Source organism: Strongylocentrotus purpuratus, unplaced genomic scaffold (assembly GCF_000002235.5).
Source record: "Strongylocentrotus purpuratus isolate Spur 01 unplaced genomic scaffold, Spur_5.0 spur5_scaffold_13, whole genome shotgun sequence".
Classification (NCBI taxonomy): domain Eukaryota; kingdom Metazoa; phylum Echinodermata; class Echinoidea; order Camarodonta; family Strongylocentrotidae; genus Strongylocentrotus; species Strongylocentrotus purpuratus.
The window spans coordinates 5,893,173-5,917,265 of record NW_022145598.1 but is presented as its reverse complement, the minus strand read 5'-3'; the positions used below and the strand labels follow the sequence as shown (position 1 = coordinate 5,917,265).

The window sequence follows — 24,093 nt, the reverse complement described above, 5'->3', positions numbered from 1 at the left end:
TACAGGATCTGTCTAACAGATTAAATAATTTCTGAATAAGTCTGATGAAAGACAAAAGCTTATTTGAACAGACGTACCCTGCATCATGAACATGTATATAAATGTATGTGTAAATGTGTTATAAAACATATCTTTCAATCTTGTAAGCGAAAGTCCTCTTTTATAAAAACTTAATAGTAGAGTGTGATGTCACAGAGAATGAATACAATATCCTACCGGGTCATCTATCTTCATATGAATAAATGAATTAAACCTTGTTTCAGATGGTTATTGGAGAAGAAACAAAAAATTTACTTGTGAAATTCTAAAAAGGGAGATAAGAATGAAAGAATAGCACTTTTGAAATGTAGTGTTTGTTTATTTAATTTCAGATGACGTTCTTGGACTTCTTTGAGGCTGTGATTGGATGTGCTATGTACTATGTGACAGAAGAAGTGATTAAAGACCCTAGTACTCCTAGACCAAGTACTGTTATCTCTAACCATACACATACTAGCTATAGCTCAACTACGCATGGATCTACATCAAGAACTAGTCATGTAAGTAGTATAATCACTAATCATACATGGTTCATTGCTATACGGGATCTACTTCTATAGTAAACCTAGCCATGTAACCTGGCACATATATCCCTAAAAGTCATTAATTGCTGCTATTTTATTATAAATATACACACACACATATACAGGAATACATTTATATTCCTGAACCTTTCCTGAAACTTGTGATGTTGGTCTCCTCTGATCCATTTCATTACATTACATTACAGCAGACCAATGAGTGTAACATCTAATAGTTAAATATGTATGCTCCAAATACCAGTATTCATGATACTAGTTAATAGTCAACCATAATTGTCAACTAGGTAATAATTATGTATGTAAAGTGACAATGACACTAATATTCAACTTGAGATCACATAACAGACAATGTTTGATTATCTGTATACAGCACAATGATGATGGTGATGAAACTGCCTCTCCCCGTACATCTAACTATGGTTCTCCACCGCTACGAGCGATGTCTTCATCTGAGGTCGTAAGGAAAGCATCTGATGCTAAAGTTGAGGTGAGAATCTAGGACTGTCTCCAAACATTGATGGTACAGTCAAACCTGCTTTAGTGACCACCTGTCTACAAAGACCACCTGTCTACAAAGACCACTTTTTTTTTTCCCCTTGAAAATGGTTTCTCATTGAATCATGTACTAAAGGAACCTGTCTACAAAGACCACCTGTCTACTTAGACCACTTTTTGTGTTTCCCTTGGGTGGTCGCTATAGACAGGTTCACTGTAGTGTTAGGTCGGGACAATCAACTCACATTGGCCCTTCCACAACTCTCATTTACATTAATATATAAAGAAAATCAAGACGATTTGGTTACCTTTGATCCGTTTATTACTCTCAACTCGAGCAACATCTTGAAAATTAACGTATTGATAAAAATCCAATTTGCATATTCGTAACATATCTCCCCCATAAAAGAAAGTTTCTATCAGTAGTTAGAACTTTCTTCTGAACAATAGTAAGATCTAAAGGCGAGAAATTAACCACACAAAAGGTATAACAAGATAACAAGCTGGCATATAAACATCATTCTTCTAATATTGAAGACAGACCGATTAGTCCTTTCATTTCAACATTCAATAACAAAACACAAACTGCAGAAAAATGAAAACAACGATAGATAACATTATACATGTATGTTCTCTTCCTGAATCCTGGAAGTAAGTACCAGGACATTAATCAGACACAATGCCTGTATTTTGTAAAGAACCACAAACTGTGGTGGTCGAAACACATCTTCACACATCACACATAATGAATATATGAATACATGAATATATGAGTGTAATAAGCATGCGCAATAAATGAAACACTGAATATTCAGCACAGGCGCCGATATCCTAAATGCGCACAACTACAGTAACAAATAATTGCATATTCATATAATGAACGCGCACAACGTAGTCACATGACGCATTGCTATGACGACACCTCATTACTATGTCGGAATGCGTGCAGAGTCTCATTAAATATGTAGGTCAACAGAAGCAATATGTTATAATGATCCACATAACTGTGCACAGCTCGATTTGAAATATTTCTGACATTAAAGGTAATACAAAGTTTTGGGAAATTTGAAAATTGGGTGGAAAGTGATTCTTTACAATTTTGATATGTGGATGCCCCTGTAGATGTATTATAAGCAAAAGAAAAATTAGCCCCTAAAACACTTCTCCTTTCGATAAAAATTGAATATAAAAACTTACCGGTGCTCCCGGTAAATTTGGATAAATTTCAAATAGCGCCTACGGCCGTACAGTGGTAGCTGTGACCATGAAAATCTCAGAATATGTAGTTGTGATGTATAATTTTAAAACGGGAATAGCTAATTGGTCAATTTTAATCAAGAAACATTGTTTTATAGCTTAATTAATATATTGACCTTGAGAGGGAGCTATATAACATAAAGAGTTTATTATTTACAATTTCATAACTTTAGACTCGATTTCAACCGCAACAACGATCCCTGAATATTGTAGGATCGCATATGCTTTCAATATGTTCACTTGAACCAAATTCATGACCCCATACCAAAACTTTGTAATACCTTTAAATGCAAGAATAAGGGTACATACATGTACATATTTTGTGTACACCTTACATGAGAAACATAACCGGTTGAGTGACTGCTACAAGCTACATGTATAAATTGGAACTTGTTTAAATACAAACAAATAAACAAGACTTATCAAGTTAAATCACAAACACATACATATGCAATACTGGCATTCAACAATCTTTGAAATCGGTGTAACAACATTACGCAAGTTGTGATGCTACACTTTTGTTTTGCTTTAAATTTGTTTTACACCTATAACATTGATAACAGTTACCTTTTATGCAAATTATTATCATAATTATTTTGTTGTTGTTGTGAAATGGTAAATGCATTAAGCTTTGCATTGCATAGTTAACAGTGCTGGGTATTAACAATAACTGTTCCCTTTTTATCAAAAGAAAACTATTCTAAATAACGAACAAACAGAATCAAGAAAAAACATGAAACCATTATACATGTAGGCCTGTGCCTACATGTATAAGGAAACAATGACATACTGTATTGTGCACATTCTCCACAGAATATAGTCCATTATCCATACTGGCAATTTCCTGCTAATAGGTGAAATGTTCATACATGATCATTCATATCACTGTTCAAAATTATTGAATTATCTGATCCATCAGTTCACAGGTTAAAAGACAAGTACAGATACAAAGCAATACATCGTGTGTAGCTTCCTTATGACGAATAAAGACAAAATATTAAAGTTCTAGTTTCTTCACAATTTGTCGAATGTTCAGTAGGCTTGTTTAAGCTCTAGAAAGCGTGTCTGCGATTATATTGTCCTTTCCTTTGATATGAGCCACTTTCAGTCCATAAGGCTGGAGAAACAAACTCCAACGAAACAGTCTCTGGTTTTTGTTTCTGAAGCGCTCAAGAAAGGTCAATGGATTATGATCTGTGAATACAGTCACCTCTGAAGAGTTGCTAATGTACACGTCGAAGTGCTGAACTGCCAAGACGAGACCAAGGCACTCCTTCTCTATAGTAGAATATCTTTGCTGGTGGGGGTTGAGCTTCTTGGAAAAGTAGCTATTGGGTTTCAGGAGACCCATGTCATCCATCTGTAGGAGAACAGCACCAACACCTACATCACTGGCATCAGTGGCAAGCTGAAAAGGCTTCTGGAAATTGGGAGCATCCAGCACTGGTTTTGACATTAACACTGCCTTTAACTTCTGAAATGCTCTCTCACATGTGCTTGACCACTCAAACTTAATTCCCTTCTTGAGAAGGTCAGTGAGGGGTGCAACAAGGTCACTGAAGTTTGGAACAAACTTGCGGTAAAACCCGCACATCCCAAGAAATCTCATCACTTCCTTCTTGGATAAAGGGGCAGGAAATTCCACGATAGCTTGGACCTTTGCTTGCCGCGGGACAACATGTCCCGTCCAACCTTATGGCCCAAGTATGTGACGGTGGCTTTAACAAGACCAGCCTTGGTCAGTCTGTCAAACAAATCTCTCAGGTAAGCTAGGTGATCTGACCATGTACATGTATCACTGAAAACCAGGATATCATCAATATACACCACAACATTGTCAAGTCCCGCAATGACATCAGTCATAAGCCGCTGAAACGTTGCTGGGACATTTCTCATGCTAAAGGGCATAACTCTACACTGAAATAACCCTTGGGGAGTCACAAAAGCAGAAACCTCCTTCGCCCTTCTTGACAGGGGTACTTGCCAGTACCCTTTCATGAGATCAAGCTTTGTGATGAACTTCGCACTACCTACTTGGTCTATGCAATCCTCAATACGGGGTAGGGGAAACGAGTCAGGCTTAGTCACAGCATTAACTTTCCTATAATCCAATGCAAAAGCGCTGACTCCCATCAGGCTTGGGGACAAGGACTACAGGTGAACTCCAGCAGCTCTGACTTGGCTCAACGATACCACAGTCTAGCATATACTGAAGCTCCGTCTGCACCTGATGTTTCTTTCTAGGATTCAATCTATAAGGATGCTGTTTGATGGGCAAACTATCTCCTACATCTACATCATGTACCGTTCGTAGAGTACAACCTAACTTATCTTTACACACTGCAGGGTACTCACATAGAATCTCTATCACATCATGCTGTTCCTGCTCAGACAAATGACCTAATACCTCAGCAGGATTTGCCATCACCTGGGAATTGTTCACCTTACCAGACATCCCAGATCCAAAATCTGCTTCCTGTGTGAATTCAAGCATATCTGGATCACTGTTAACCATTTCTTCACACACAACAGCAACTGGCACTCTATCCTCACGGTCATAATACTTCTTCAGCATGTTAATGTGACAAACTCTCTTACTCTTCCTCCTATCTGGAGTCCTCACAAGATATGTCTCCTTACCCAACTTTCTCTCCACCATGTACGGTCCACTAAATTTAGCTCTGAGTGGTTCACCTGGGATTGGTAGCAACACTTGAACTTTGTCACCATGCTCAAAGGAGCGAGATTCTGCCTTTTTATCAGCACGAGCCTTCATCACAACTTGAGATGACTTCAAATGTTGTCCTGCTAACTCACATGCCCTCGATAGTCTTTCACGGAATTGTGATACATAGTCCAACACATTCTCACTCCCTCCTTCATCTCAGACAACAGTTGCTCTTTCACTACCTTCAATGGTCCTCTTGGTTAACACAAGTTCAAAGGGGGCGAACCCTGTGGAGTCATTAGGAGTATCTCTGGAGGCAAACAACAAAAACGGGATACCCTTGTCCCAATCTCCACTATTCTCCAAACAGTAAGACTTGATCATTCTCTTCAAGGTTTGGTGGTACCTCTCAAGGGCACCCTGTGACTGCGGGTGGTAAGCAGATGAGTTAATCTGCTTGATTCCAAGTTGATACATCACTTCTTGGAATACATTTGACGTGAAATTTGAGCCCTGATCTGACTGGATCTCATGTGGGAGACCATAACGTGTGAAAAACATCAGGAGGGCATCAATCACTGTCTTGGCCTTGATATTTCTCAATGGGAATGCTTCAGGAAAGCGAGTTGTTGTATCCATGATAGTCAACAAGTACTGAGAACCAGTCCTAGTCTTAGGTAGAGGGCCCACACAATCTATCAGAACACGACTGAATGGTTCATGACTAACGGGAATGGAAATAAGCGGTGCTGGCTTGATTCGATGTTGAGGCTTCCCCACCACTTGACAGGCATGACAAGATTGACAATACTCAGATACATCTTTGCGGAGTCCCGGCCAGTAAAAATGAGCCGCAATTCTGGCAACAGTCTTTCTCACACCAAGATGTCCTGCCACTGGAATATCATGAGACAACCTTAAAATCTCCTGTCTGTACTCTGGGGGAACTACAATCTGATTTACCACTGCCCAGTCCTCATCTGCTGGACACCACTTTCGCATTAACACATCACCTTTTGTGAAGTAGCACTGTGACACCTTTTCAGCTTCTGCTGCTGGTAGAGCAACATCAAACAACTTCTTCAAGTCCTCTGCTGCTTTCTGAGCCTCAATCAATGCAGGTTGACTGAAGATAGGCTTATCGTGAATCTGGTCATCTTGCCCTTCATCCAACATTCTGAAAAAAATGTCACCCAAATTAACTTCACCATCATTGTCACCTTCTTCTTCTTTCTTTTTCATAGCCTGGGCTCTAGTAACTACACATGAAGGGGAAATACCAGGAATTTCATTTTCCAATTCCTCTGTCTCGAAACTCACCTCAGGAATTTTACACACAACTGGTGATGGCAACACCTTACCTCCGGCTAAATCATTGCCGAGCAACATTGAAATTCCCCTCATAGGCAACTTAGTCACAATGCCAACAGTCCTTGACCTTGACCTAAGCCTTCCGCACCATCTGGGAGATGTGTGATGGCTTCTGCTTCATGACGTCAAGCCAGATCTTCCTGTCTTGTGATGTTCTGGTTGCTTCTGTGAGGGATCCCAGACATCTAGTAGCACAATCGGCCTTTACACAATCTATCCATTTCTTGGCTGGTCTGCCCCGGGGTCTATCACCATGGATATCAGAAGTTAGGAGTATCTTTGGGTATCGTGATGGTCTCATCCTGTTAACGTGGCCAAAGAATCGTAGCCGTCTTTTGGCTATTTTGTCCAGAATGCTTTCATCCAGTCCTAGAGTCTTCCGAATTGTTGTATTCCTTATTCTGTCTAGTCTGGTTACCCCCAAGATTTTTCGGAGGCAGATCATTTCGAAGGTAAGGAGCCTGTTCTCGTCTTCTTTTTTCAGTGTCCATGTTTCTGATCCATATATAAGGATGGATAGGATGAGTACCTTATATAGTTGAAGTTTTGTAACATCTCTAATGTCTTTGGCTGTCAATATGCTGTGAAGACTTTGAACAGCACCCAGGGCTTTTCCAATTCTATTCTCTATGTCCTCTGTGCATTTTCCTGATTGAGTGATGGTACCTCCCAGGTAAACAAACTTTTCCACCTGTAGTAGTTTGGTTCCACCTATGCTGATGTTAATGTCTTGCTGCTGTTTACTGATGACCTGGACCTCTGTCTTGGCAATATTGATTTTGAGGCCAAAGTTTGAGCTCCACTGTTGTACACAATCTACAATGGACTGGAGATCTATTTCGTTGCATGCAAGAAGAACTATGTCGTCTGCAAAGCGGAGGTTGTTGATCAGATGGCCTTGAATGTTTATTCTAATAGGGGTGTCATAGGTGGCATGTAACATAACCATCTCTAGGATGATGTTGAATAGCTGTGGTGATAATACACAGCCCTGGCGTACACCCACAGTTGTTGGGAACCAGTCTGTAAGTTCGCCATTTACCCTGACTGCACTAGCTGAGATTTTGTATAGTGCTTTTAGGAGACAGATTGTCTTATTGGAGTAGCCAAAGAATCTCATAGCTTTCCAAAGTCCTTCCTGCCATATTGAATCGAATGCCTTCTCGAAGTCTATATAACAGCAAAACAGACTTCTGTTCTTTTCAAGGTGCTTTTCTGCAATTTGTCTTAGAGTAAACAGTTGGTCTATGGTTGATCTCCCTGGTCTGAAACCTGCCTGGGACTCTGATAAAATTTCCTCTGTCTTCTTCAAGATTCTTCGTTGAAGGATTGATGCAAATATCTTTCCTGCATGGCTAAGTAAGCTGATTCCCCGGTACTTTCCGCAATCAAGCCAACAGTCACTGGTCCAGAAACTAATCCACTGCTAAGCTCAATGTTATATAATTGAACCGGTTTGAAACCATCATTCACATCTTGAATCAAAACTTTCTTGCCTGTGAAATTCTGTGTGTCCAAGGACGACATATCAGCAATAAGCAACGTCTTCATAGAACCATGCAGTATCCCTTAAAATCGTGATAGGCAACTCCTTAAAAAATCTAGAAATCCTTCATCAATCTCCTCATCATGTCCACCATCTCTTACTTGATCACTTCTTTGTGTTTCATTGTGATCATTCATTACATGTTTTTGCATGTCAACCGCCGCAGTGCGCACAAAGCCACTAGGCTGAGTAATTTCTTGTTCAAGTTTTTTTCCTTTAAGTCTTGTACATTGAGTCTTAAGGTGGCCCTCTTTCTTACAGTATGCACAGAAAAGTCTGCCTTCACCGCTATCCTGATTAGTACCTGTATTACTGGACTTCCTCTTAGCAGTAGGTGACCTAGATTTGTCGCCATTCCAACTAGAACTACTAGTAGCCTGGGTAGGGTTCCAACGCCTAGTAAGTGGTGACCTACTCCCTTTATGTGTCAATTCATACCCATCTGCCAACATGGCAGCCTTTCGCACATCAGCAACTACATTATCATTGACATATGTCCTAACCTCTTGAGACAGACATCTTTTAAGCTCATCAATGAGCATAATCTCTCGAAGGGAATCATATGTTGCATCTATTTTCAAAGATCTGATCCACTGATCGAAGGCAACCTCTTTTCTATGAGCAAATTCTACACAGGTCTCTCCAGTTTCTCTCCTGAGATTGCGAAACCTCTGACGGTAGGCTTCTGGAATCAACTCAAATGAATGAAGAATAGCATCCTTCATTGTCCAATAATCAAATGCCTGCTCATAACTCAGTGCAGAAACAACCGACTGAGCTTTACCAGAAATCACTTGTTGGATGAGCAATGCCCCTTCATTTTCCGGCCACTCCATTCTCTTGGCAACCCTCTCAAACATAAGAAAGAATGAATCTAACTCATGTTCATCATATCTAGGAACAAGCTTAACCCTAGCAGAGAACCCAGCTTCCATTGACCTCCTGTCTCTCTCACCAGACTACCATGAGAAGTCATTTCATGATGACGCATCATTTCAAATTCCAACCTCTTTCGTTCCATTTCTCTCTCAAATTCCAATCTATTTCGTTCCATTTCTCTCTCATGCTCAGCAGCCTTTATTCTATCTCTTCTCTCCTCTAGCTCAATTTTAGCTAAATCAAGGTCAACCTCATCACTGGTAGCTTTTTCTTGGTTATTAGTACCATCATTATCATTAAGTGTAGGCGCCTCCACTCGGGCCGCGGCCGTCGCAGCGCTCAGTCCTGCATGGGCTGTAATTGCATCAACTATTTCTGCCTTGCTTTTGTGACCATTTAGATTTACCGATAGCTTTGTTCCTACAGCTGTTAAATCAACCTTTCGTAGCTGACGTAACCGGCCAATGGTCAATTCCTGACTCAAAAACTGTTCAATATCAAAGTCAGCCATTGTATAGATCTAGTCTATGCAAGTTACACAAGTCTCACAAAGTAGGTCAATTGTCCTGACGACTGGAAAGAAAATCCAACAAAAATGTTGAATGTGAATCAACACAGAGTACAGGTACTAGTCCAACAACAGATCAAACAACAAAAATTGACCAACCGACTCAGCAAAACAAAATTGATCAATTAAGCATCAAACTATCACCAATTCTGTGAAATTGCTATACATGTCGCCATGCAGCAGATGGTTATATTGAAACTCCACCTCCACAACTCAAGTCAATTTCTGTTAGATTTTATCAACTCTTACACTTACACGTATAGATCTAGTCTTAATATCACACAAACACACATGAAATATGGAATAATTTCCAGAAAGTCCAGTACCCACAGTCCTACACTACATCAGATGTGTAGCAAACTAGATTGCATGCAAACAACTAATCTAGACCATTAACCTAGAAGTAGAAACGAAGCCGAGGCAAAGTTAAAAGTCAATCCGACCAACTCCTTCAACGACTGCCATGCAAGAACAGGCAAAACCAGGACCAGAATACCAGACAACCGCAGCAGATGTGCAGTGAATTTCATACCAATGAGACTATATCTAAGGGGCATAATACCCAGACAAGACTCAAGCTATCATGCACTGTGTAGGCTTAACCCTATTATGGACGCTACACTACCATGACTACAGCACAGTCACAGACATTCCACAGACATTAAATGTGTGCGAAAACCACACCAAAACCCATGAATGGGACAAAAGGCAAACTCCAAACAATACGCATTTCGGATCGGAAAAGTAACAAAACAGCATATGTTACTATATCTAGCTCTTGAGACAAGCCCCCAATCTGTTAGGTCGGGACAATCAACTCACATTGGCCATTCCACAACTATCATTTACATTAATATATAAAGAAAATCAAGACGATTTGGTTACCTTTGATCCGTTTATTACTCTCAACTCAAGCAACATCTTGGAATTCGCATATCAATCAACATCTCATTTGCATATTCGTAACAGTAGCTGAATTTACACATCAACCAAAATCATCAATTTTTTCTTCACAATGCCAGTGTTTCCGGTAGTTGCTATGCAAATATGCTGAAAAATCTACCTCTGGAGTGTGTTTTCTTTTATAAACGCCTGACGGAGTTCCACAGATTTTTGCAGTTGAAAAGCAAACTTTGGTAAGATACTGATTTTTGCTCACTTGCTAACGCATGCTGGGCATAAATGCGCAATACCCACCCCAAAATCGGTATGAAATCAACAATTTTTCTTAACGGTTTGGGATGTGTAAATGGGCCTGATGTCATTACTCTCTATTTTTTTCATATTTTGATGATATCGGTTAGATGAATGTAACTTGATAGTAAGGCCAGATGGAAAGACAGGCGGACTGATGGGCCACTAAGTCGTGGTTCCCTTTATATATATAGTAAACTACTTTGTTTTTTAGGCCAGTATTACCTTACATTATTAAAGCTGAATTCTACTGTTTAAAAAGTAAAGTAACATAAAGTAACACAGGTATGAAAACACTTTATGCCTCATTTTCACATGTTTGGGGATATTAAATATTTTCTAACAGATAATGCTTTTGAAAAGAATTGACAGTCTTTCATATACTAAAATATATATCACTACTAGTTTTAGGGCACAAAAGAAATTTGTGATTCATGACCTTGAGCAACATCGAGAATGTGATATACTACTTTCATTTCATCCTCTCAATAGTCATTTCTTGAGATTTCTTTATTTGCTTTTGAAAAAACCCCATCAATCATTCATTGTCTTTGAAACAGGCAATGGTTTGAACTAAGAATTGAAGAAATCATAATAATAATAATAACAATAGTCACATTTGTGTAGTGGTTAATGTTATGTTTCTAAGCGCTTTACATTGTAGTTATTTACCCTGGTCATTGGATTCAGTTGCTAGCTACTCCGCACATGATAGAGCACACGCTCCACTCCCTACTCATTTTATTCTCTGTTTGAATTTATTCAGGTACAGGGGTCTATTGCAGTGACTGACAGCATGCTGACTGAACAGCCTCCAGAGGGCAGCACAGTGGGTGTCAATATCAAAACCTGTAAATCTGGTGAGAATTATATTCTCAATATGAATTTCCCATAGAAGTTTGATTTAAACATTTATCCTACCAAGTTTTCCATTATAATACAAATGTTTCAATTATTATTAAGTCCTTAATAATGAAGTGTGAAGTTATACATTATTGCAGCAGTTATCTCTATGAGATCAAATTCATACGTGAATAACTGGTAGCTGCTTTTAATTGATACAATTTCCAGAAATATCCATATACTGTGGGTCTGCCCAAAGTTAAATCAAATGTCTTGTATATTGAAAATAATATCGCTATAGTGATCGACATTCGTTTGTCTCGCAATGTATTGTCAACAAGGAATCAAAAGATCACGACGTTTCGTGTGCTGCTACAACACTTCGTCAGGTGATAAAATATATTGTAAGCAATCGTTTTTTATACTCTACGGGTGGACCGGCGGTCAAATAATTCAATCAATAATTAGAAAAATAACGGATAAGGCCTATTGGCCGAAGCACACAGGTGCTCAACCAATCAACCGTTGGCTCGGCTCAGAGCAATGGCGTGCTCAACCAATCAACGGGTATTCTTGTATATTGCTTGTATCTTTTTGAGGTTGATCTCAGTAGACTAGTTTACATTTATCATACCATCAATTTCAGACTTACATGTACATGTACATGTAGCTGTAACACATTAAGGCATTGTTTGAGAAACTTTACAGAATTTTATGATTTCACTTTGAGTCTGATTTAATTTGATTTGATTTGATTGACAGATGGAGGTACTGAAGCAGGAAAGGGTGTGTCTCTAGTATCATTACCAGCAGGAGAGAATCTAAGCAGTGATAGTCAGACCCATCTATTACAATCTGTGTTATCCTTGGGTGCTGAAGAGATACAGCAACAAGAACCACCAGGTAGGAGTCCAGCTCTCCATATACAGGGAATAATTTTCCTCAAATTTTTTGATTAGCATTTTCAGCCGATGGATAAATATTTCAAATGAAATTCTGTACATTTCTATGGAAGAAAACTGCTACACAAAAGATATTTTGTATAGCAGTCATGCAAAAATGCATAGCAAATTGCGATGCGATACCAGGAAAATTATTCCCTGATATACCATACAAATAATCTCCCTGTGCCATGTTGTATTTAGTGGTGGTTATTTTACTTGACTGCTAAGAAAGCATAAAAGGCTTGTTAGTAAGCAACCAGAGGACTGAGGGCTTCAGGACCTCTTCGAGAGACCTGGTAATGAGGATTAATGCCTTACTAGCGCATAGCCTTGGTTTTGAACCCGGGCCGCTGGATTAAGAGACCACTGCTCTACCAACTGAGCTATTGCACCCCCTTATCGTGGGATTGAAATACCAAAGGCTTCAAGATTATTTAACGGTTTCCAGCGTATCATTAATCTATACAGGTGTTAATTAAGGGTAAGCTGATCAAGACAGGGAATGGGTACTATTGCAAAGCCATTGTGTTGCTCAAAGCTAATCTTCTGTCAATTGGTGCCTGTTGTTTTGTGCAAATTTGCATATGTGGCAAATGAGTGATTGTGCAGAGAGGCAAAGAAAGCTACCATTAACGTGTTGCCTACTGGAACCATATTCAATGGGTCAAAATCACTTTTTAAATTGAGATTGAGTAGTCTGTCTTTACACTTAAAAACAAGCCTGGATAATTTCATCAACAAATTTTCTGAGATCTATGAAAGGGACCTTATCTATGAGTTGAAGGTTGATAAATAAGTTTGATTATCTGTATACTTTAATAGTTAGGTAAATCATTTGAAATAGAAGGTTTTAAAAGGAGACGGATATCAATAGAAATCTAACACTCCAAGTGAAGTTGAGTTACAGTGATGACAAATACTTCAGAACAAAACAGAAGAATTCATTCTTATCAATCTTTTGTTGTTTCATAACAGTGTGTACATTTTATCTGTTTCAGATACATGTAAGTTGGGCATTAAACTAAAATAAAACAGCATTGGTTGCTAACAATTTTTAGATTCTAATGCAGAATTAACATGATCAGAAAGTTATAGAAGGCCATTTTTTGTCTCCTGTGCATTTGATAGCTTCTATCTGTGTGTATATTCAAATTGTATGGCTATAGTGATATTTTGATTTGTTTCTCTTCAACGATTCATTTCTATTCTTTTCTGTTTAGTTGAGGAGATGGAGGAAGAGATGGATGAAGAGACTAGAAGGTTTAATTTTTGGACTCATCAGATCAACATCTTCTTCCTGCGGAAACTCTTTCCAGCTCATGAACACATGAGGGACGTTGAGAGCAAGAGACTTATAGTCAGAGACGAGAAGAGGGTCAGTGTTCAATATCATGTGCATATTCTTCCTATTGGGTACCCTTTTACTTCACCTGGGTAGAGAGTAGCAAATGTAGATTAATGTCTTTCCAAAGGACATTAGTACCATGGCAAGGTTATTTGAATCCAGTACCTTGTGATATATAGTCCAGTTACTATCCATTAGACAATGGCACCCTCTACATGTATCTGACTATCTGTATTGTGAACTGGTCATGGATTTCATGGAAATTAATTATGGATGGGAGCTGTGGCAGCCGTCCAGTTTGAACTGACAGTGGGCATGCTATTCGTACGAAGCATGGATGCTAGAGGTGTCGTGGTCGAGTGGATATGTCAACGGACTGTGGACCACAAGGTCCATGGTTCAAGTCCTGCCGCTGCACTAATGTCCTTTGGCAAGACATTGATCTACATTTGCCACTCTCCACCCAGGTGTTAAATGGGTACCCGGTGGGATGCGAAAGTTAATGTGGTTAGATGAGCAAGTGTGCGTTTGTAAAAATGACGCCTGACAGGAATGCTCCACAGGGAGTGGAGAATGTATATATATCTGTAAATTGCTTTGAGAGGGCCTGCGGTCCTGAAATGGGCTATATAAAAACAAACTACTACTATTATTACAACCGTACCAAAATGGTACTTATGTAGTCATGCAAAAATGCACAAATGGGCCACGGAAAGTCATGGAATTTAGTTCTCTAATTCAAGTGGGAATTCTATCTGTGTCACTAAGCTACTTTGTTGGCAATATTTTCACAAAAGAGAAATAATTTTTATCAACATTCAGAGAAATGTTGTCAGTTATTCCATATTCTTCATTTTGTTATAGCAGAAATGCTCCCCTGTCAATTTGTCTTTACATTTTTACCTTTTTTAAAGGTAAAGACCAGTATTGGAAACGCCCCAATTTCAAAAAATGAAATGGAAGCTCTTATTACCAAACATGTGAAAGAATATGTTTTGAATATTACATGATGATAAAAATTTTGACGGGAAACCGCCTACTAATTGATATATTTGGTAAATTAGTGTCATATACATCTTTCTGTGTACAGTGCTTCTAACTTTATGAAGACTTGGCCAAATTTCTTATCATTTTGATGATTCCAGAACCTTGCAGTACATCTATGCTAGATGATCAACCTTTTCTGATCGATTTCACAACGTTTCTTTCACAATGCAATTGCATGACCATAACTAGTCTTTAGCTTTAAGGTCTCAAACAAATTATTGAGCTATGTCTGAAATGATGTTACAAACAAACAAGAACTAACATTTTGAACATTTAGGTAATTGTTGAAATACATGTAATTTGTGAAAAGGGCTTTTCATTACTGAGATACCCATCATCACATAGATTCTCATTGCTTTGAAAGTTGAAATTCAAATATCATAATTAATAATAATCATAGGCATTTCTCTATAGGGCCGTCTTTCTAAAAATTCTATTCCAAGGCTCATGAAATATTACCCGGCTTTAGCCTAGCTGCCATTACAGCGCTCTATCATTTCGAGGAATTAATTCCTGCCAGGTACCCATTTACCTCGCCTGGGTCGAGTGTGGGAAAAATATTATCTAAAGATGATAAATGAGAGACAAATAGTGACAAACGAGTGGCACAAGTCCAACTTATAGTCGATCTTAGTCTTTGTGAAACACGCCCCTGGGTAGAGAGTGGCAAATGTACATGAATGTCTTTCTAAAGGACATGGCAGCTGTCCAGTTGAACTGACAGTGAACTTGCCAAAGGACTTTAGTGCTGTATCGGGGATCGATTGGTAATCAACAATTTTTTTTGTTTTTCACATTTCAGCTTGCTTGTCTCCAGGCCGAGCGTGAACGTGAAGAGCGGCAAAAGAAAATTCAAGCTCTACAGGAAGCAGAGAGACAAGCTGAAGAAACGAGAGCATTAGCTCTAGCTGCAGCAGCATCAGAAACAGGGGCTGGTAATGAGACTATTGATGGATCACTCAGTGAAGAGAGAGTTGAAAGGTCAAAGTCAAATAGTTCCACCAAAGGAAAATGAGGGTCTTTCATGGATTCATTTCAGTGTACCAATCACCTTAAAACTGATTTGTGTGTAGCTAGAATGTATCAAATGTACCTCAAAAAACATTACCTAGCATTCTATAGGCTACAGTTCAGGAGTATGAAGAAAATAAAGGATGATATTCCACTACTCTGACTTATTTCACATGGAGCCATTTTGGGTTTGTTCATTCCCAATTCTCATCAGCTAATTTTCCTAACTCTATATCAGAACTTCTCAAACATTTTGGTGATTGGTACACTAAAGTAAAGTATGTATATAAAGTGCCTACCAAATGTAATGTCTATCTCAATTTGTGTGAATATTGTACATTGAAATTTCTGTATATAATGTACAAGTGTATTATTATGTATATTTATAGCATTATTGCCTTAATTCATAAATATAAAGCACCTTGAATTGAAACATACTTTGTTTTTACAAATGGACTGAAGAATGAATACTTCCAATTTCATCATTCTCTTTGATAAATCTTTTTCGAAAATAACTTCTTTTTTGGGGGGAGTAATTTTGCTTGGACCCCCCAAAAAAAATAAAAGTAATTAACCAATTGTCTCTTGGAGCCTTGTGGATCCTGTATGAAGCCTATGGGAATGAAACAATTTAGTAGTCAACAGGTTAATTAATCAAATCTTAGCACAACTTTATTGTTTAAAGGTGAGTTCCAAAGTATAAGTTTTCATTTATGGACTTGCAAAAGTTTGGATCATTCCATTCCACAAAGCTAGTAAGGTACTTTCAAAAGTGATCTTATTAACATTTAATTTTATTGTCTTATTTATTATTTGACCCAGAAGATCAACAGAGCAAACTGATTTATATATCACAAACATTTTTTGTTGCGTTTATAAAATCTAAAAGGTACAGAGTATTGTGGAGTGTGGAAGTGAAGATATCTCTGTTGATATGTTGTGATTCTGTCTACAATCTGTCAATATATCTTTGGATTGAAACGAAAACACAATTATTCATAATGAAAAGATTGAAGTGTTATGTTCACTATGTTCATTAGAAAACCATATTTCTACATTATTCACATTGCTGTTTGTGTTTAATAAATTACTTTCAGATACGTGTATATGAATGTAATAGCTAAAGCAAACTAAAAGCATTGAAATTGGATAATAAATTATTATTGAAAATAAATATTTAATTTTCTGAGTCTCTTTATTATAAATGAATGTACATGTACTAAACGACCACATCATGGGGGAACAATAACTTTTAGAAATGATCTGAGGAATGCTCAACAGCATGAACATTACAAAAGGTTAGAGGTTTTACAAAGTATTTCTCTTCCTCTCTTCTTCTATCCCTTTTATCTCTGTACATTAATTATGCTCTTTGTTTACGCCTGGCCGACTTTTAATTTTGGACATGTTCAAAATTTTGAGAGTGTGACAGTGTACTGATCTATACGCTATGTATACATTGAGCATTCTCTTTTTGAACATGTTGGGTGCAAGTTTCTTCTTCGTCTGCTCTTCATCCAAATACATCCAACCCATCTGCAACTTTGCCACAGCAAATGCACAACATATACATACATGTAGCTTTGTCTAACGAAGGGCTAATGAATGGCCAACTGTTTTCTGTCGCCATTATGATCTTTAAATAATATTTTTTCCTTCAATAATGAATTATCAAAAAATATAAATTCTGTAGATTTGTGACCATGATTTGTATGTCCCTTGAGAGACAAATGCCAGTAAATGGTGAGAGCAAACAGTGGCATGAACAGCCTGCCATAGTTGAGTCCAATTTAAAGTTGGTCTTAGTCTTTTTGAAACACTCCCCTGCTTAGTTGGTCATCAGAGAATGAGATGGAGGATGATCAGAAACTCTTGATTCAATATCTTCTGGCCATTCATCAACGTGAATACGACCTGAACCAGCTTACCATCGACCAAGTAAATGTACATCCAAGGCAGAAGAGGACAGCATGGCAGGTCAATGTGGATCTGGACAACTACTCCCCAGACAACTACCCCCCCAGGACAACTACCCCCCGGACAATAACCCGCTAGGACAACCATCCTCTACGACTTCCCCCCTAGGGGGTAGATATGTCCCGAAGGGTGGTTGTCCTAGGGGGTAGTTGTCCAGGAGGAAGTTGTCCGGGAGGAAGTTGTCCTACAGGATGGTTGTCCTAGCGGGTTATTGTCCGGGGGGGTAGTTGTCCTGGGGGGTAGTTGTCTGCTTCTGGCTTGGTGGATGTGGAGGGTCATGTGATGGTTCTTCAGTGTTTGCGAGTAACAACATTAATATCACCTAAAACAATGAGATGAGAAACAAACTAAACAAGAATTCAGACTTCATTTTGTCTTCATGTCAATCAGTTTTTAATAATCTTTTCAAGAAAGAAAATGAAGAAAAGAAAATGACTTGCTTTAAAAGTCTTTCCTCAAAAAGCTAACAGTAAATCTTCAAAAACACCAAAAACACACATAAATACAATACACATTATAACTGAAAACAGAAACAGAAAAAAATAACAACAAATATGTTTCCATCTTTATACAGACTGTTAACAAAGATTTATATACCAATCCTTCTGGTATTCCAAATGACCATATATATATTTCATATATATATTACAACCATATTCCAGACTTTGTGTAGTCTGTGGCAAGTTACCATCAATCTTCTGATTTGTTTCTCTCTCTGGCATTTCTATATTATGTTGAAGATAGGATCTTCAATGAGTTTGTATAAGCACACTTTCTGAGCCGATACACCTTGAATTTATCCAATTCTAAATGATGAATTTGAATAAGCGAGATTGCATTGAGCATTAAAAATGGCAAGATCTTACCACATAGAAGTTGGCAACAATTCAAATTTAACCTAAAAGTGAAACGGTGAAAATTCCTTTTCATTTCAAAACCAACTTTAAGATTGAGACTAAAATTTTGGCTGAAGAATTTGGATTAGAGCTTTTTCATGCACATAATTTTTTTCTTTCCATTCATCATTTCAAATCACCAGGAGATCAATCTTCATCACACATCAAATCATTTTCCAAAAATGTTCAATTGTGGGATGTCTGGATTATAATAGAACTTTCTCCTAATATTCATTAAAATATTTCACATACAGCAAAAAAAAACAATACTCTAACCTTTTATAGGAAGCCAAAATAGATCTTGAAGCACACTTAGTCATTTTATAAGAAAAAAAAGTTCATACTTTAATGAAGAATTTTTAAAGAATCAATGCGTTGTTTGCATGGAACTAATGCTTTACAAACAATATATGTAAAGGCAATACACAATGTTGGTCAAAGTGCCAGTGGATGGCAGAAAATGTAAATATCTCTAATATTTTTTTTATTCAGAAATAACAAATGTTTATATATAATGCTTTGCCTTGTATTTTTAGTGTACATGTCTCCCACAATGATGATGTGTTACACCTGGCTTGCTTGCAGTTAACATACATTTACAGTTAGATTCATGTATGAATCTGAGAATAAAACCAATTTGAATTCTTGAAGCAAGTGGATTTAGAAGACTAGGATGAAGCCTGTGTTCAGATATGTGTAATATGATTCACATAACTGATTCTTATAAAACAGAGCTCGGTGAATACATGTAGGACCTTTGTTAAAATACAGTTGCTTTTCATTTACACAATCATTTAAAAAACCCACATGGTTTCAATACCGCTTCATATCTGAAATAGTGTTAAGTTTTTCCAAGCAAAATAACCCCAACCCCAAAAAGCCCTATAACAGTTTCAACATTATATGAGGAGACGAAGAACCTCTGAAATTGATTTCTGTCACATTCCTCCATGCCCTTGACTAACAGTGTATTGCCTTTATAGACACTAAATCAATTATGCACCCTGCAGGTATTGTTATTAAAAATCCTTTGGCAACTTAGATATGTTAAAACAAAGATTAGCAACACAGAACTTGCTACAAAACAACAATATTTGTCCGCAATAGCATGACAAGATCAAGAAACATAGCACGGCTTGGTTAAGATCACATTTGATACAAATCACTACACATTTTGGCAAAGTCTTCACAAAATTTCTTCTTACTTTACAAATATTCAATTTATATTAAACTTCACATAATAATAATAATAATAATAATAATAATAATAATAATAATAATAATAATAATAGTAGTAATAATACCTACATACAAACAACATGAAATCATCTGCAATTTATGAACTATGTAAACACTTTATACATATAAGTATTGTCTTCTTTTACATTTCTCTTTGCAAACAATCAACAAAATAATAAGAAAGAAAACAATAGAATTTCTCTTCACATACCCTTGTCCCCAAACAACAATATACATGACCATTTTTGAGCATGATGCACAAGGAGTAGGCATTGATTTTCAACAATAAGCAAGTAATGTATATGAAACATGAATGCCAAACACCTAACATACAATGGATTGAATGCCTGAGGGGTGCATCAAAAACCACAATGCACGTTACTTTCTGACCAAAGAGACAATTAAACAAAAATAATCAAAGAGACAAGGTTAAAATTATTTACTGAAAAGACGCATTTATCATTTGATATAGGTTAAAAATTGTAAGGTTTTACTAACCTCATATAAAAATGATTTGGATCTGCTTGTTAAAATCTAAAATACTACATTCAAATTCCCAAATGATATTCCATGCAGTCAAAAAACTCAGGATACCCATAAATGAATGTTCAAAAAATACATGTAGAATTGTATCAACTTTACAAAAGTGATGCAATATTGACATCTTGAGGATTATGTTTGGAAGTGGGGACTATTGATTCTCTGTATCTATTTTCTAATGAGAACAATTTAACCAACTAATCTATGAACACAATAGATGGACAGAAATCAACAAGGCCTTTTTATGTTTTCATAATACTCTTTCTCTTTGGTATGTCATGATAACCACAACAACAACAAGCCAAATATATTAAAACTAAACTTTGAAAACAAAATATATTCATCTAACCATCATCAACATCATTCACAACATAATTTTGTTCTCAACTTTACAAAAAAATGAATTCACACAGACTAATTACAGTCAAAACCAGTTCATGATAAATAACATTCAAATTGGCCACTTTCATGATCAGCACAATAAGGGAAAAAATGTTACAAAGTTTGTAAATCATTACACTCAAAATATCTCAGTTCTGTGATATGCTTTTCTGATTGTATGTAACCTGTAACTTGTCTTCATAAAACAACTACTTTTCTATTTACAATTCCAAAACATTTCATTTGTTTTGTCCTGATATTGTACAATAACTGCTGGACGTTCTATAGCAAAATGTTATCTTCATGGAAGATAACATTCTAACTTCATGTTACGGGAAAGATTTTAAAAATTCTTGCAATAAAACATCATTTTGAATTTTACAATAAACATGCTTTAATTCAACTGCATTCACAATTCTGCTTTTGAAACTCTTTGGAAATTATTTAGGAAGAAATAATGACGTTTCAGTACGTCCGCTATATTTTCTATATTTCTGAAAAACTATTAGAATCATTACACTTCATCCATGATAATAATTTCTTGGTGAAAAAAAACAATATCACAGATATTATCATTTCTGGAAATACAATAAATTAAATATACACCTGAAAATTTTGCAATTATGAAAAAGAGAATAATCAACCTCAGGAGCAGCAAAAATCTACATACGAAATTCCAAGAGACAGTAGAATGACTTACACAAAAACAAAGCTAAACAATTCCATCTTAACGAGAAACACACAGATGACTTGAAGTCCTGAGTGAGTTCTGATGGTTCATCATAACCCTTCATCATAATCCTTCACAAAGAGACCAATATTCACATATTTGAATAGATGTTCACTGGTTACTATGGAAACAGTAGTTTCATCTCGATGAGTATTCATCATGTTCTCTTTGTTCTCCAAACAATGGGTCTACTTTGCTGATGCAACTAAGTTAGCTGCCGGCTAATGTCATTCTTCTCCTGTCCTTCCTTGAATCTCTTTATTTACATCTGAATGTCATCATCACTATGGCAAGTTCATCAAGTTGTTTGGTTTGTTTCTGAGTCTTTCTCACATATTTTTAGCACCAATGGCATATTCCAAGAGGTGAGTTGTCCGGGGTACAAGGGGTGAAATTAGGATGAGGTTTGAGAGGAGGCAAGATAGAACGAAGGTGCAAAGGTAGTGTGGGGAGGGGAGGGGAGGGGGGGGGGGGGGGGGGGGGAGGGGTTAAAATCAAGTGTAAAGGGGGTAGGGGAGGGGTGGATAGCATCAATAGGGATGGTTCTCAGAGGTATCCAAGATCAAGTGCATGATGTAATGCTGCTAGGTCTGAATGACTTGTTACCCGCCAAAATGGAAAGTCCAGCTGAAACAAACAAACAAACAAACAAACATCAGAGAATATATCATCTGAAGTACTCTCAAAATACTTTGATACGATTCATAAAAGTACAAAGTGTGATTTTACATCTGCACTACTCAATCCTTTATCTGCAGATAACTTGTTACAGGTATTCACTTACTGTTTGTTAGATTCCAGAATCTTAGAAAAAGAATTATACTGGTTTTAGATAACAATAACCTAGTGTCAAGGAGAGGTTACAGCAGGCTGTTTTGCTTTTTCGATTGAATTATCACTAAATTTTTGAAAGCGAGGAGGAGCTTGGGTGTGTTTCAATATTTTACTTGTACTACCGGTATACAAATCCTGTTGGGGCAATTTTTACAAAATTTTCTTAATAAGAATGTAAATGTCCATGTACTTTAGAGGCTCTGTAAATTAAATTATGCTAGGAATGATGTCACCATTATTGTATCAGATTCTCCCAAAATTTTTCTTCATTACATGTTTAATCAAAAAAATTAAGTGAAAAATGGAATTGAGTCGGGCTGAAAAATAAATCAAGTGGCTGTTTCAAAAAGATTCTAAATCAAACTTAACTCTAAGTTGGACTTAAAAGTTATGGAGAGCCATTTGTAGCCATAAAATAAAATATAATGAAAAGCAAAATTTCAAGTATTTTAGACTTTTCATGAATTCCACATCAAGAAAACAAAATCTTGCATGCTACAAGAAAATATGAATGATTTGAATCAACATTTTATGCCTCTTAGTAAAATAACTTATACTAAATATTTTCAATGATGCAAACGGCTTTTCATAATTGTTAAGTCCAACTTAGGATCTTTGTGAAACACCCCCCAGGAGTAACTAGCAATCAATTTTGATTGGTCTTCGGTCCTCTTCCTACCTGTTTGGCAGCTGTTTCCTCATCCTTTGCATCACCGATGGCAACATACGTGACCTTACGGCCAAACCTGGCTACGATTCGCTCAAAGCAGCTCTCCTTCCCAACCCTTGTTGCGCTGTATACATTCTCAATGTTAAACACACCTCCTAGACCATAGAGCAGAACCTTGGCAACTGCAGGGACAAGCTGTGTAGTGGTCACCAACACGTTGATGCAGTTAGATCTGAGGTGGGCATAGAAAAAGAGAACTCTTACTGAGAAGGACAAAAATACAAATCTATTGGCAGTATTCTGCTCTTTATTTGACTCTTTTACACACACATATATATATATATATATATATGCAATAAACAGTTTTATTTGTTACCATTATTAATGCATAAAGGGTGTTTAATCTTAATAACTACAAGCAAATGGACTAAATAGGCTGATTGTCCATAGCAAACTACAATGTAGGAAAGACGTCAAGCTTATGGAAATCATTGAGATATTATCTCAAGATAATAACTTGAGATAATACTTTCTCTAAAGGACATACTAAATGCTCTTTCAAATTAATCAATCTTGTTGCACTAATTTTGAGTTGAATGCAACGTATATATATTTAGTTGTAGATTGTGGTGCACTGTGTTGTTCCTTACCTGGAGTGAATGATTGAGAGTGATTTGAGAGCGATGGTGAGCCACGAATCAGTCATAGCTTCAATCTCAGCTCGTAGTTGAAGCCATTGTTCTCTCTTCTGAGGTCCAAGTAGTCCTAAAAAATAAAATGCAAAGCAGCCACATTACTTCAAGTCTTTGATAATTAGGAAGAGGTTGTACTTTACAAACTCTCAACATTTAACTTATTACAAGAATTTACAATAGTTTTATTTACTGTATACCTTTAGGATATGTACTGTATATTTACATGTATTTGCATAATAAAGATGGGTATTGCTTAGTCTAGATGTATGTTTTGTTTTATTGTAATATCCTTTCATTAATGTTATTGATCTATGAACATTTTACCTATGAGATATCTATCTTTTTCTCTATCTACATGTATGTACGTATACTATATTCATCT

General features: G+C 36.9%; 2 protein-coding genes across 5 annotated transcripts in view; one reads left to right on the top strand and one right to left on the bottom strand.

Moving 5' to 3' along the window:
* Window positions 1–16,879, top strand: part of LOC592857 (radial spoke head 10 homolog B) — a 72,046-nt gene extending 55,167 nt beyond the window's left edge. Inside the window, exons 13-18 of the mRNA XM_030982770.1 lie at window positions 372–539; window positions 952–1,068; window positions 11,326–11,419; window positions 12,165–12,305; window positions 13,567–13,721; window positions 15,541–16,879. Of these exons, the coding sequence (XP_030838630.1) occupies window positions 372–539; window positions 952–1,068; window positions 11,326–11,419; window positions 12,165–12,305; window positions 13,567–13,721; window positions 15,541–15,753 (888 nt within the window). The 3' untranslated portion in view covers window positions 15,754–16,879. The remainder of the gene's footprint in view (window positions 1–371; window positions 540–951; window positions 1,069–11,325; window positions 11,420–12,164; window positions 12,306–13,566; window positions 13,722–15,540) is intronic.
* A 5,101-nt stretch (window positions 16,880–21,980) lies between these two features.
* The window catches only part of LOC584048 (eyes absent homolog 1), an 88,120-nt gene continuing 86,007 nt past the window's right edge, over window positions 21,981–24,093 (bottom strand). For all 4 annotated transcript variants that reach the window (XM_030982767.1, XM_003730033.3, XM_030982769.1 and 1 more), the window contains 3 exons: window positions 23,667–23,781; window positions 23,026–23,248; window positions 21,981–22,139 (listed from right to left, as the gene is read on the bottom strand). In XM_030982767.1, the coding sequence (XP_030838627.1) occupies window positions 22,059–22,139; window positions 23,026–23,248; window positions 23,667–23,781 (419 nt within the window). In that variant the 3' untranslated portion in view covers window positions 21,981–22,058. The remainder of the gene's footprint in view (window positions 22,140–23,025; window positions 23,249–23,666; window positions 23,782–24,093) is intronic.